General features: G+C 43.7%; 1 protein-coding gene across 5 annotated transcripts in view; it reads right to left on the reverse strand.

Annotated features, from left to right (window-relative positions):
• AFG3L2 (AFG3 like matrix AAA peptidase subunit 2) overlaps positions 1-13877 on the reverse strand; it is a 67688-nt gene that overhangs the window by 21337 nt on the left and 32474 nt on the right. For all 5 annotated transcript variants that reach the window (XM_085892646.1, XM_085892643.1, XM_085892642.1 and 2 more), the window contains exons 5-6: positions 12461-12672; positions 5388-5540 (exon numbers count right to left, since the gene is read on the reverse strand). In XM_085892646.1, coding sequence (XP_085748772.1) covers positions 5388-5540; positions 12461-12672 — 365 coding nt within the window. The remainder of the gene's footprint in view (positions 1-5387; positions 5541-12460; positions 12673-13877) is intronic.

Consider the following 13877-nt stretch of genomic DNA (forward strand, 5'->3'; position numbering starts at 1 on the left):
AAGCTCCATTTGTGTTTGTTTGTTTGTGTATATATGATTTTTTTTTTTAAAACAACTGAACCCAATCCAACCAAATTTTGCAAGTTGCCTTGGGGTACCCCAAGAAGTGTTTCTGTCTGGATAGCATATCTGGGGCAGTGGGTTCAGGGTGGGGAGACTCCAATTCCCTCCATGTAAATGTTATCGTATACCACCACCCGGTGGTATTACAAATCATCTTCTTCATATTTAAAGAAAGTTTAAACAAGTTGATAAGATGCATAATGGTAATGTTTAAATCTGAGTGAGAATAACTTGAAATTTTCAAAACGTTTCATTGCACTCTTTTTAAGCAGAGCTTCGCAACGAAGCGCAAGTGACTTTTGCTCAAACCACAAATAAGCAGCAAGGATGAATGACGAAGGTGATGTTAACTCACTTCCAAAAACATGAAAGAGGACCTCAGGCAAATTATAGAGTGAATAGAGCAGAATGCTTGTGAAATACATATTGTCTTTTTTTTTTGGATACTTAATCGAGGCTCGCACATAGTCAAGGCTCGTGGAAGAGCTAGTACTGGTACACTGAATGGATCAGGACGCAACAGAGCAAAAGGAACAGTTGAGAGAGGGGGAAAACACCAGCAGAGTTGAAGGCCAAAATAGAGGCAGACCTGAACAAAGAATGGGTGTGGGGAGGAATGGGGGGGGGGGGCAGGAGAGGATTCATGCAGTGGACAAGATTGATACAGAAGGAAAACTGGAAATTTAGAAAGAGAGATTGGTGTGGGGTGAGATAAGGGGGAGGGGGGTGGGGGAGAGGGTAACAAGGGTAGAAAAGATCATGGTTTTGGATTGAGGATGATATGAGATGGTGGTGAACAGCTGTATTGAAAACCTGGAGGGAAGTGAAGAAAATGTGGAAGTTGGTTCCACAGATGGTGGGGTGGGGGCGGGGGCAGAAGGAACGAATGAGTGGAAGTGAGCAGTGATCCTGGATTTAGGTAGTTTCACCAGAAGGGGTTGATGGTGGACCATGCGTGTTATGGAGACACCTGTGGGGAGTGGGGGAAGCACAGAAAGAGTGGAGGGTTCAAGACCAGAAAGGAGGCAGTAGAAATCAGAGACCACCGACCTGTCTGTGATGGCGAAGTGATCGACCCAATGACTCAGCTTCAGCACGGTCGATTCTAATAAGCTTAAAGGACTTGGTTTCCACTGTGTCAAGCTGAACAAGATGTGAGGCAGGGGAGCAGCCTCGAGGGGAAAGTAGTACTCCATCAAACTATGGATGAAAGCTTTGTAAGTTTATCGGAGTTGATGTGTGCCAAAGGAGGACTTTATACAATGGAGGATGCCCAGTTGGCGGCTGGTTTTGGAGGTCAACGTTGATATGTGGTTTTCACAAGAAAGATCATGGAGATTGTGAGACCCAGGAGTTTGCATAACTGAACCTCCTTAAGAGTATTGCTAAGAAAGTAGATAGGAGGGTTTGCCAGACGGTCCTTTCGGAGAAAGATAATGAGAGTGTGACATTGTCAGGATTGAAAGAAATATTCCAAGTGTTCGACCTGTTTGTGATATTTAAGGTCTGAAGAAAGAGAAGAGAGGCAGAGAGATCATTTATGAAGATTATGAATAGGACTGGGCCCAGAACACTGCCTTGGGGAACTCCCAGCCTTGACAGGGAGGGGACATTTAAGGATTCCATCGAGTGTCACACATTACCTACTAGAGTCAGTAAGCCATGTGTAGAGTTAGCCTTGGATGCCATAGGTCGAGAGTTTGGAGAGTAACGCAGGATGCCTGTTTGTATCAAAAGCACGACACATGTCCAGAGAGACAGCCCTGAACTCATGTCTGACATTGAAGGCCTCCATCAAGTTGAAGCAGCATGTCAAAGGGGAGGGTGGGGGGGGCAACCTGGTCTGAAACCAAATTGGTGATCTGAGATGAGGTTGGTGGAGAACAGGAAGGATTTCATCTCAACTGCGATGAGGGATTCCATGACCTTGCTGATGATCGGTAGCAAGCTGATAGGTCTGTAGTTGAGGGGATCAATTTTTGCTCCTTTTTTAATGTAGTGCAGTGATGTTGGCGGATTTCCAAGCAGATGGAATATGACCGATAGCAAATGATAAGGTGAAAATAGCAGAGAAGATGTGCAAGAGCAGCAGAGCAGGTTTTTAGGATGTGTGATCTGATGCCGTCAGGTACAGTGGTGGAGTCAGAGTCAAGGGTTGAAATAACCTTTTCTACATTCTCAGGTGTAAAAGCAGAGTCCAGGAGCATTTCAGCATGACTGGGAAGGGTGAGTACAGAGAGGGAGGGTGGAGGAGACAAGATTTTGAAGCCAACACAGAATTGAGGCATTCATATTTTTGATGAGCAGAGTTGGCTATGGTACCATTTGAAGACAGGAGGAGGAAGAGGAGGAAATTGGGACCACACTCTGTGCAGAGCGTTGGTGCTGCTTAAGCAATCTCCTTGGCTATTGGACACAATCCTGGATGGGTCGCCACTCCGACACAGTATACCAGCATGCTGGCACTCATTTTGCCGACCTCGGAAGGACGACAGGCAGAATTAACCCCACCTGGTATTAATTCAACAGATGAGTGGGATTTGAAGTCAGGACCCGAGGATCCAAAGCCCGCCACCCTAACCATTGAGCAAACACCAGGCATATTTGAAGAGAGGGAAGGGATGGAAGGGGAGCATGCTCCAGAGACAGCCTTAACAAGGTGCAACCAGGTTTTAGAGGAGGGAGACAAGTTTGAAAGTTCATTCTTGAGGTTAGACAGATGTTTTCTGGCTCTCCTGAGAGTGGACACACACTTGTTGCAGACTTTTTGTAATGCACCGAGATTGCCTTCGGTTGGATTTGCCTTCCAGGAACAGAAGGCAAGTTGTTTCAGGGCAACTGCCCCACCACATGATTCAGTGTACCATGGGTGGGAAGAAGGGTAGGATAATTGAAGACAAGATGGGATGAATCTGTGCATGAGAGAAAGCAGGTTTCTGTGGAAGAATTCCCAGGCCGAGTTAACATCAGGGGCAGTACATATGGGAGACCAGTCCTTAAGAGAGATGGCTGCTTGCATTTCCTGACAATCTGCTCGAGTGAAATGCCAGACATGCTTGGATTGAGGCAGCTCTGAGAATAGTCAGAGAGATGTTGACTTTCACAAGCATATGATCAGATGAACCAATTGGAACAGAGGAAGAGCAGGAGACATTTGCAGAAAACTTGGTCATCACCAAGTCCAGAAGGGAAGATTTGCCATTTGGAGAAATCCAGGTTGGAAAGTTTACAGATCGAGTCAGTCCCATGGAGTCACAAAAGTCCTTTGTTGAAGTACCATGGCTAGTGAGAGAGGTACCAACAACCAGCCAAGTTGCGTGGTGACAATTGAAATTGCCACATATGAGGAAGAGAGAGTTGGGATGAGTGGTTAAAGGTTTGGCCATGTTATCTGAGAGAGAAATGTAAATGGAGTTGTCACCTTTAGGAGGACGGTACAACACACAGTTGAACAAGAGGTGGGAGTGGGGGAGAAATCACAGGCAGAGGTACTCCTGAGAGTTGGAAGGCACAAGGTCAGTACAAGAGCAGTGGGAAATGGAGTTCTTGATAAGAAGAGCAACTCTGCCACCGGGGCGTGGTTCAGACCTATCAAATTGGAGAAGACAGTAACTGAGGAGAGACACAAAGGAGTTGGGGACATCCTGTGAGAGGAAGGATTCTGTTACACAGATGATGTCTGGTTTATCGATTGCAGCCTTGATTGAGAGATCTGTCAGGTTAGAACGGAGATCTCGGATGTTTTTAGGTCTACACAGTTAGAGATAGGGGGGAGGAGGCGTTGGATGCAGGATAGGTGGTAGGTTTTACGGGAGCAAGATGAGGCGGGGAGGGTGGGGTGGGTTAGGTGAAGGGGAAGGTTGGCGTGTGTGGGGGAAGGTTTGAATGCCTGGGGTGAGGGGGAAGGTTTCAGTGTTGCTGTTTTGTATGCAGCCTATGGCTACTGGCTGCATCATTTTCTGGAAGCGCGACAGGGGCGCTGCATCAGCGGCACAATTACCAATAAACTGGTACTCATTTTACTGATATCAGAAGGATGACAGGCTGAATCAACCCACCTGATGTTATTTCAATGGGCCAACCACTTTAACTGTTAAGCCAACACCAGGCTTGGTTTTAGTGTGGGAGTATGGGGAAAGGTGTGTGTGTGTGGGCATACAGGGGGGAAAGATTGTGTATGTGGAGTGAGGGAGAAGGTTTGAATGTGTGGGGTATGGGGGAATGTTTTAGAGGGTGAGGTGGGGTGAGGGGAAAGCATTTATGGGGTGGGGTGAGGGGAAAGCATTTATGGGGTGGGGTGAGGGGAAAGCATGAATGGGGTGGGGTGAGGGGAAAGCATGAATGGGGTGGGGTGAGGGGAAAGCATGAATGGGGTGGGGTGAGGGAAAGCATGAATGGGGTGGGGTGAGGGGAAAGCATGAATGGGGTGGGGTGAGGGGAAAGCATGAATGGGGTGGGGTGAGGGGAAAGCATGAATGGGGTGGGGTGAGGGGAAAGCATGAATGGGGTGGGGTGAGGGGAAAGCATGAATGGGGTGGGGTGAGGGCAAAGCATGAATGGGGTGCGGTGAGGGGACAGCATTGAGAGGGTGGGGTGAGGGGAAAGCATTGAGAGGGTGGGGTGAGGGGAAAGCATTGAGAGGGCGGGGTGAGGGTAGCATTGAGAGGGCGGGGTGAGGGGAAAGCATTGAGAGGGTGGGGTGAGGGGAAAGCATTGAGAGGGTGGGGTGAAGAGAGATGCAGAAAGGGGGCATATGAAGCTTTGAGGGGGTTGGGTGGGGGTGAATTCTTTTCCTTCTAACTCAAAATGTTACAGAAGGATGTTACAGGGTTACAGGGATCTTACAGAAGCTGAACAAGTTTGCAGATGAGAGCAAATATATCTTGTCATCGTGGGTGAATGCATATTAGACCGAGATTCAATTGCGAATTTGGCAGGCTGGTTGCATTATTAGTCAGGGGCACGCTGGTGCCACTGATGCAGTACCCTGCAAATTTGGGTGAAAATTTGGAATATGGCCAGTGTCAGCGATAACTACCCTATTCTTCACTGATAGACACCATTGGATATTTTAACATCCATGAGCAAATGCTAGCAGATGGCTCTTCGTTACTGCAACACCCTGCCTGTGAAGCACCAGGTCTGACAGTTTCTCATCAGGTCATTGAATCAAACCCAAATTGGACAGCTCAAAGGAAAGTGCACTCCCTCTGTGCTATCCTGTCATACAAATTTCCTGTAAAGCACTCAAAACATATGGAGTCATTGTACTGCAGGGTCTGTAAAACTTGTATGAGGACAAATCGATTTTAAAAAGGTCTTACATTGCCACTCGCCAGGAAGCTGTTGACAAACTCCTTCCACGTGATCTCATGGCCTGGTGTGTAGAAAAAGAAGTAATACGTCACCGCTGTCCAGAGTGCAATATTCGCCATAACATGGAACCGGAACTCTTTATCATCCCAAGGGAATTCACCCTAAATAGTGTGGTTGGTGGGAGGGCAGGGGGAGGTGAGAAGACAACAGAAAATGATAAATAATTATATTTAATTATAATCACAATTATAATCACATTATGTGATTGTGATTATAATCACAAGCCATTCATCAGACGAACATGGACTCAAGCTGTAGAATACCCCAAAGTTGTAGTTTCCAAATCACACCAACAAAATACACAGAAACAAAAACAAATACAGTGCTGGTAAAAGAAGGATGCAAGTCCTCAGAGGACACAGCCACCAACAGAATGGTAAAAAAGGGACGTGTCGATTTTACGATCGAACCATGGAGGTCGGAGAGTGAAATTTAGTCTCGTGTGTTCCCTTTTACTCTTTCGTTTCAATAGAGAGTAGTCGTTTGGATTGAAATGTTCACAAGGCAATTTATTTAAGGAATGTGAAATTAAATAAAACATTATGCGATCATAATAGCTTTGGATTTGATAAGACTAAAAATAGGAAACGGTTGCTGAGAAATCTCGCTGTAAGCTTGTGGAAAGATGTCACTGCCGGGAGGAAGATTGAAGGAGAGGATGCGGGAGCAGGAAAGTGATGGGGTTAGTTGGTGAGAGTCCGGACGAGGTCTGCCTGGTCGAGAGTGCGTGAAGGACACTGGTGGATCAATCAGCCACTCTCGAGAGTTACCCTTGGAGGACTGGACCAGTTGGACGTGTGAAGAAGGCTAAGGGGCGGTGACTGAAACGAGTAAGCATCAGATACGAGTTGCAGGGAGTTGCCGGGTCCGGCATGCTCTTGGCCTAACGAGGACGGTGCTTCCCACGCTTACTGGGACATCAGCGTTGGGTAGATTGTGCACTCATAGCGATTATCTGCTGGAGGCTGAGGCAGTGGTTGTTCATCCCCCATCACTGATTGATGACGCTGTGCATGCAATAACGTTTTGAAGGTTGACTTCAGGTAGGAATTAATACAAGTGTTAATTAATTATGTTGAAGTTGATTCTGGTGGTGAAATGTAAAGGCTTTGGACTTGCTTGAGTTTGTGTAGTTATCACTACTCATTGGATTGGAGTTTGTCATCTTAAGTAATTGATCTGTTTGACTAATTAATTAGATTGTTGTTAGTTATTGAATTTGAGATGTGGAGATGATTCATTTTGAACAAAGCAAATTCAAAGTGATGTTGGAGAGAAGTTAGACAAAGGAAGTTTATGAGATTCCTCGAGGGATGAGAATACATGTTGAGGTGGGGCTAATCACAACCTGAGCGGGAGTGGATTTGTTATACTGGTGATGTTATTTTGATTGTCATTGATGTGTGAAGATAATTGATGATTGTATTTACAGTGTATTTATACTCTTTGTGTTGCAGGGTTCTTTTTCCACTCATTTGTTTGGTCTAAAATTGCTGAATAAAAATCCCTTCAACACACACCTGGCACCAGGACTACTTAAATGTTTTCAACACAAGCACCCCATGACAAAAATAAATAAATAAATGAATAAATATGTAGGTAGTGGAGATGGTAAAATGTACATAAATAATTAAAAACTTGTGTTGAAGGCAGTGTAGATGGTAAAGTCGTCGATAAATAAATAATTCAAGTTGGAATGTAGGCAGCGGAGTAGTAAAGGGTATGTAAATAAATAAATGATTCAAGGTGAGATGGAGGTCGCAGTGATGTTAAACTGTACATAAATCACTGAATGATTCAAGTTTGCATGCAGGTTGGAGGATTTTATTCATGTATTCATATGTAGTCTGTGGTTGCTTGGCTGTATCATTTTCTGTGGGCGTGGCTGTGCCACTGATGCAATGCCCCCATTTCCAGTAAGCTGTTACTCGTTTTTCCGACCGCAGAAGGATGACAGGCTGAGTCAACCTCACCTGGTGTTATTTCGACAGCCCGACAGGGGCTTGAACTCAAGACCCTAAGAACTTAAGCCAGTCACCTTAACAGTTAAGCCAACACCAGGCTCAGGTTGGAGGATGGTAAGGTGTAAAGAAATATAAAAAAATAATTCAAAGTTGTGTGTTGGTTGTGCAGATGGTAAAATGTTTTACAATTAAATAATTAAAGATTGTATATTGGTAGCAGTGATGGTAAAGTGTGACCATGGCTTTTGGCTCCTTTCCGAACATCATTTGACGTACCTCACGTCCAGATATTATTGCCCACATGTGCCGAATATGAAAGAAATGTGCCTCACAACTTTCCAGCAGAAGCTCCGGATAGAAAGACAGTACTCAACCAAAATACAAGTCCCCAAACGAGCTCATGCCCAGTTGAGGGGCTAAAAACAAACTGAAAGACATTTCCACTATCCTTGCCAAATTACACGTCATCCAATACGAGCAGAACCAATATGAGCTCCAGATACAATATCCAGCCTAAAGCATGGTCACACAAATGCTAATGGTAATGGATAACAAGAATCAGCAAGCAATAGAAAACTAGAGGACCAATGGTCCTGTGGCTCACCTGGCTGGTTGTCAAAAAGTGGAGTGACAAATGGATCAGGGTTAAAATAAGAGCTGGATTTAGAATACACATTTAAAGTCAGGTCGTATTGGCATGATGTTCACAGTAATGCAACTCCTTGCTGTCTCTGAGCCTTAGTTTTTCAAGATATTGCACATTTCCATTGTGATGATGTGACTTCCTCTTGTGTCAAAATTAGCCCCATTTAATAATGTGCAACTCCAAGGTGCCGAGAATTCATATTTTTTTGAGATGTTGCCCACTTTGTGTTTTGATGTCACTGGCAACCATATTGTGTTTCACATCAACTTCTTTCAATCAAACGTTCCCATCGGTAATCAATCATATATTGCAAGTTTCACATTGATTGGTTAAGCAGCTTCAGAGAAGATTAATTAACTCTGCCCACCAAAGGTGGACAGAGGTTATGTTTTCAGCCGACTGTTTGTTTGTGTGCAGGATATCTCAAAAACTTGTGGATGGATTTGGATGAAATTTGGTGGACAGGTTGGGTGTGTGACAACAACAAATTGGTTACATTTTGGTGAAGATTTGGCTACAAATCTGGATACTAGAATTTTTGAAGTGATTATTCACCATTGAGAGATAGGAAGGACCAAAAATGACATGCAATATAGCACGATATCTCAAAAAGTTGAGGACAGATTCGGACGAAACTTGGTGGACAGGTTGGGTGTATGAGAAGGACGAAGCAATTCGATTTTTGGTGAAGATCCGAATCCGGATCCAGACGGAAGTATGCACTCCACCAGGTGCCCTTCAAATTTTAAATGTTACCTTTTCATTCAATATAGCTGCCATACCACAAGAATGATGATGTCATTGTTAACAAATAATGTTTCCCATTCGAAGTCGATCACAAATTAAAAAATTTCACATCAATCAGTTAAGTACTTTCAGAGAGGAGTGTTTTTATGATCCAATATGACTGCCAGATCACGCGACCCATGACTACATTGTTAACAATGACATTTCCTACATGTAGTCGATAACACATGTAAAGTTTCGCATCGATCAGTTCAGCGGTTTCATAGAAGAGCATTTTAAGGTTTTCTTATGATCCAATATGGCTGCCATACCACATGCTGATGGCATCATTGTTAAACTATATTTTACTTGGGTCTGCAATGTGCTTTCCTGAGTAATTTGGAGCAAATGTTTTTCCAGTATCATTTAGCAGATTGAACAAATATTACTATTATTATTATTATTATTATTATTACGCAGCACAACATGATTGGCAAAGCTCTCAGTTCTAAGTTTCATTGTGATGATTACTATTATTAGCTCACCTAGACTTTAGTCAGGTGAGCCTATACGATTGAGCAGTGTCCATAGGTGAGTGAGTCAGTCAGTCAGTCAGTCAGTCAGTAAACACTTCCGTCATTATTGCTTGGACCACACGCTTTTGATGAAACTTAGGCCTCAGATATGAAGTTTGTGGCCAACAAAGGTGTAATAACTGCATCAAAATCTGTGCTCAATAAGGGGTCTATGAAGGGGAGGGGGGTTACCCCCCAAAATGGGTAATTGGGCTCCATTCTCCAAACCTACATACATGATAATGATGAAACTCAACCACAACCTTCATCACTCATGATGTACGAAACTGCATCAAAATCTGTGTTCAATAAGGGGGTCTATGGGGCGGGGGTGTTACCTCCCCCAAAATAGGTATTTCTCTCTTCTCCAAAACTACACACACAATTTCGATGAAACTTGACCACAACCGTCATCAACCGTGATGTACCAAAGTTTGTTCACGGCAACAAAAAAAAAAAAAATAGGGTCCAAGGCGGTAAGAGTGACTGTTGCTCCTGATCCAGGTGCGCTTCAGGACAGGCGGTCCTATTTTTTAACATTAAACTCGAATGGCACTCGGTTGAGTACATACCTCCAAACAGGTTGAACAGTTTACGTTTTGTATCCCACTGATAGACTGGATTTGGATCCGGACCTGAACCAAAATCCAATCGGCTTGTTCTCGTCACGTAACCAACTCGTCCACCTAGTTTTGTCATAACTCATCCACAACTTTTTGAAATATCATGCGACATTATTTGTGGCCCTATCTCTCAATAGTGAAGAATCGTTTAATTAAAATTAAGATTCTTACATCTGAATCTTCACCAAAAACTAATCAATTCTTCCTTGTCACACACCTAAAATGTCCAAGTTTCATCCAAATCCATCCTTAACTTTTTGGCATATCATGCTATATATAGTTTTGGCCCTACCTTTCAACGGTGAAGAATCACTTTAAAAATTCTGGTATCCGGATCCAGATCTTCACCCACATTGAATGAATTTGTCCTCATCACACACCCTACTTTGTCTGTGAGTGGGAAATCTCAAATAGTTGTGGATTGATTCAGACGAACAAACTAATAAACCAATGTCACCCGCAGGGTGACCCGTATCTTGCCAAAAGGTGACCACAAGTGACTTCTTTAAGGTCACACTGAGGTGAACAGAGCTGCTATCCACCAGGAGCGACTCCTTGAGGAATATCTGCCTACGAGAGATTCCGATGAGAATCGTTCTACAGAGTAACCATGAAAAATGTGCTTTTGCCTCATAACGTCACCAAATGACGTCATAATGTCTCAAGCTTGACATATCTAAAAAGCACTCATCGAGGTGTTCAATTTGAGGTACTACACGATATGGTTCCTAAAACTTGAAAATTTGACCTTGGGGTCAAATATGTTTGACCTGAGGCGCTAACCATGAAGGTCAAGGCCAATCGCCACCAAATATTAATCAGCTGAGTGCCAGACCATGAACTATATTCCCATGAGGTTTGAAGACGATCCGATCAAAATTACTCAAAAAATAATATAAGGGTTTCGTCGACTCCCCTGATTTGCGACAAAGTGACCTTGACCTTCAAAATTTTGTGCACTGAAAGGGACCTCTATAGGCCTCTGATATGCGAAGTTACAAAAATTTCCAATGATAACTGTGCTCTGCAGAGTGATTTATACGTGATTACAGACCAAAAAAAAACAAAAAAAACATATGAAGGTCAAGGCCAATCGCCACCAAAAATTAATCAGCTGAGCGCAAGGCCATGAACTATATTCCCATGAAGTTTGAAGACAATCCGATCAAAATTACTCAAAAAATAAGGGTTTCGTCGACTCCCCTGATTTGCGCCAAAGTGACCTTGACCTTTGACCTTGACCTTCAAAATTTTGTGCACTGAAAGGGACCTCTATAGGCCTCTGATATGCGAAGTTACAAAAATTCCCGATGATAACTGTGCTCTGCAGAATTTTTTATACGTGATTACAGACAAACAAAAATAAAATAAAATAATAAAAAAAAAAATAAAAAAAAATACAAGCTGACTAACATCTTGCAAAACTTCGTTTTGGCAACATAACAAGCAGTCATAGACTGGTACCTACGAAATCGTCAACTTGACCTCTGACCTTGTCTAATAAAAGCTGTCTCTAGAGAAGGTAGCGATGCAAACCAGAAGTTTCTACGATGATTCTGGACCAAACCATCAAAAATCGTAACGTCGAGCGAAGCAAAAATCTCCATTTCTCCACGCAATTATTTAATATTAATTTAATATAATATTTATCAAAGTCACAAAACCATAATATTCGGCCATCCACCAACAACCTTTACATAATCCGACGGCTCAGCGAGTCAGGCATGCGACGATAACCTTTAATGGGATAAAAAATGACTTTTAAACACCATCTTTATCGAAAACACCGTCAGCGCGCACACGGAAAACCTTAACGAGACTCAACGACGCGTCTGCTCGAGCGCACTGCATCATGTGATGACCCGTGACGCGTCGAGTGAAATATTTTTTATACAATCTTAAAACGTCTCCAAAATATCCGATTTTTACCAGAATTTCGACAACCGAGTTTTAAGCATCCTAAGCGATCGCAAAAACCGAAGCCAAAATTAAAATCGAAGTTAAAACGAACTCGTAACGTCGAGCGAAGCAAAAATACTCCATTTCGCCACATGAATTTACGGAATTATGTTTGACCTCACTGTGACCTTGACCTTTGACAGATTTTGACCAAAATCTAATCAGCGCTAGCCATCACCCTCCTGAATCACGTGGTGTAATTTGACATTGGTAGCTTCTTCCGTTCGAGTTATTGTGCCTACAAACAAACAAACAAACAAACAGAAACGGAAGTGATCAATATACTTACGAAATCTTTAGATTTCGTAAGTAACAAAGAGACAGACAGAGACAGGGGTGAAAACAACCTCCGTCCACTTTCGGTGGTAGGGGTTAATGACATTTGCGTTAAGTGCAATTCATTACCATTCCTCATCTACCAGTTTATAAAATGCAGGAAACTTGCAATTAAAATTCTTTAGATGTTCATAACAATTACATGTTCTCCTTGAAGAAACAACATCTACCATTCGAGTCCAACAAATGAACCTTTTGAATGCGTTTCCACCAGTTCATCTGCTCTTTCTTGCCACTCCGGCGACCTTCCCTTTGGCCTCCTTTCCCTCTGTCTTCACCCCGATCGCCCTGTCCACCTCCCACGTCCCTAGACGCCCCCCGTCCTTCACCATCACCTCTTGCTCCTTTGTTGGCACCACCACCATTCCCTGGTTCACACTGCCGAGAATCAGCAGCTTTGGCCTCTGTAGAGGAAAGCATAGGGACTCAAACTTCACACAGATTTTGTCGGCATATGCCATCATCTTAAACCGATGACACTTGTACAGCATCCGAAGCATAAACAAGGCATTATTGATGAACCCAAATTAAATAGTTAACAGTCCCTAAATACGTTATAATGGGATTCGATGTTAAAACCAAAAGAGCTATAAAGAAGACACACAAATCAACCCTGGGATATCTGAATAATTCATCCATCCTGCTTAGAATCCCAGCGAGAACATTTCAATTCTCCACTTGCATGAACATATAAAACATTCAATAATCGTTGTTTATTAATGGAAAGAAAATTAACATTTGATCAATACATAAACAACCTCGTAATAGCCTTGCTGACCGTCATTACTTCAGCAAGGGGAAGAGCATTTATTTCAATTAACTATGAACCAATTTTTATTGCTCCAATGATGGCTCCATTACTGTATTTGGTCTTTCACTCAATTAGATATTCACCAATGGTGAAAGTCTGGTTGATATTGTTACGGCTGTGGAAATTCGCAGAACACCATATAGATCCTTAGTTCAGTTATGGCGACAAGTCCGTGTTCAGTTAGATTTCCCCACCGTTGTCTAATTGGAATTTATTCATGTGGACAGGGCTGTGATCTTTGAGTTCGCCGTTTTTCTTTACTATCGTTATTTTGGACCAACCGCAACGCCAGCCACCAACCACCTTCTCCACCACGCCACAACGCCAACCACCTTCTCCATGCCACCCACCAGCCACCACGTCAACCACCCTCTCCATACTGCCTTCATAACAACGACATCTCCCCACCATCTCCTAAACCGCATCTCCCCCACCCGAATAACATCGCCTCACCTTCATCTCCACAAACGCCACCTACAGCGAGTTCCCAGCGAACAGCGTCGCTGCAAACAGACGCGGGGGTTTCTTTGTTGGCGCCAGCGACTGTGATCTCGCGCATGTCTGCTCTCCGAGCAAGTTTGGGTGATTTCGCGCACGTCCGCTCAGTGGAAGCTTCGCCTCGGAATTCGGATCACATGAGAAAAAGGGGCGGGGCCTGTGGGGGTCAGAGGTCGGAGGGCGGAGGTCAGATCTCGCCTCACAAACCCTATAAAACGGCACGCAGAGCGCCAGTTTGCAGTCAGTCAGGAGGAGTCGGTGAAGTCTGGAGTCGGGGGAACACAGGCGGGGGCGAAGTCC

The sequence above is a fragment of the Eptatretus burgeri genome, chromosome 8, assembly GCF_056783735.1.
Source record: "Eptatretus burgeri isolate ZD-2024b chromosome 8, Ebu_testis_v1, whole genome shotgun sequence".
Lineage (NCBI taxonomy): Eukaryota > Metazoa > Chordata > Myxini > Myxiniformes > Myxinidae > Eptatretus > Eptatretus burgeri.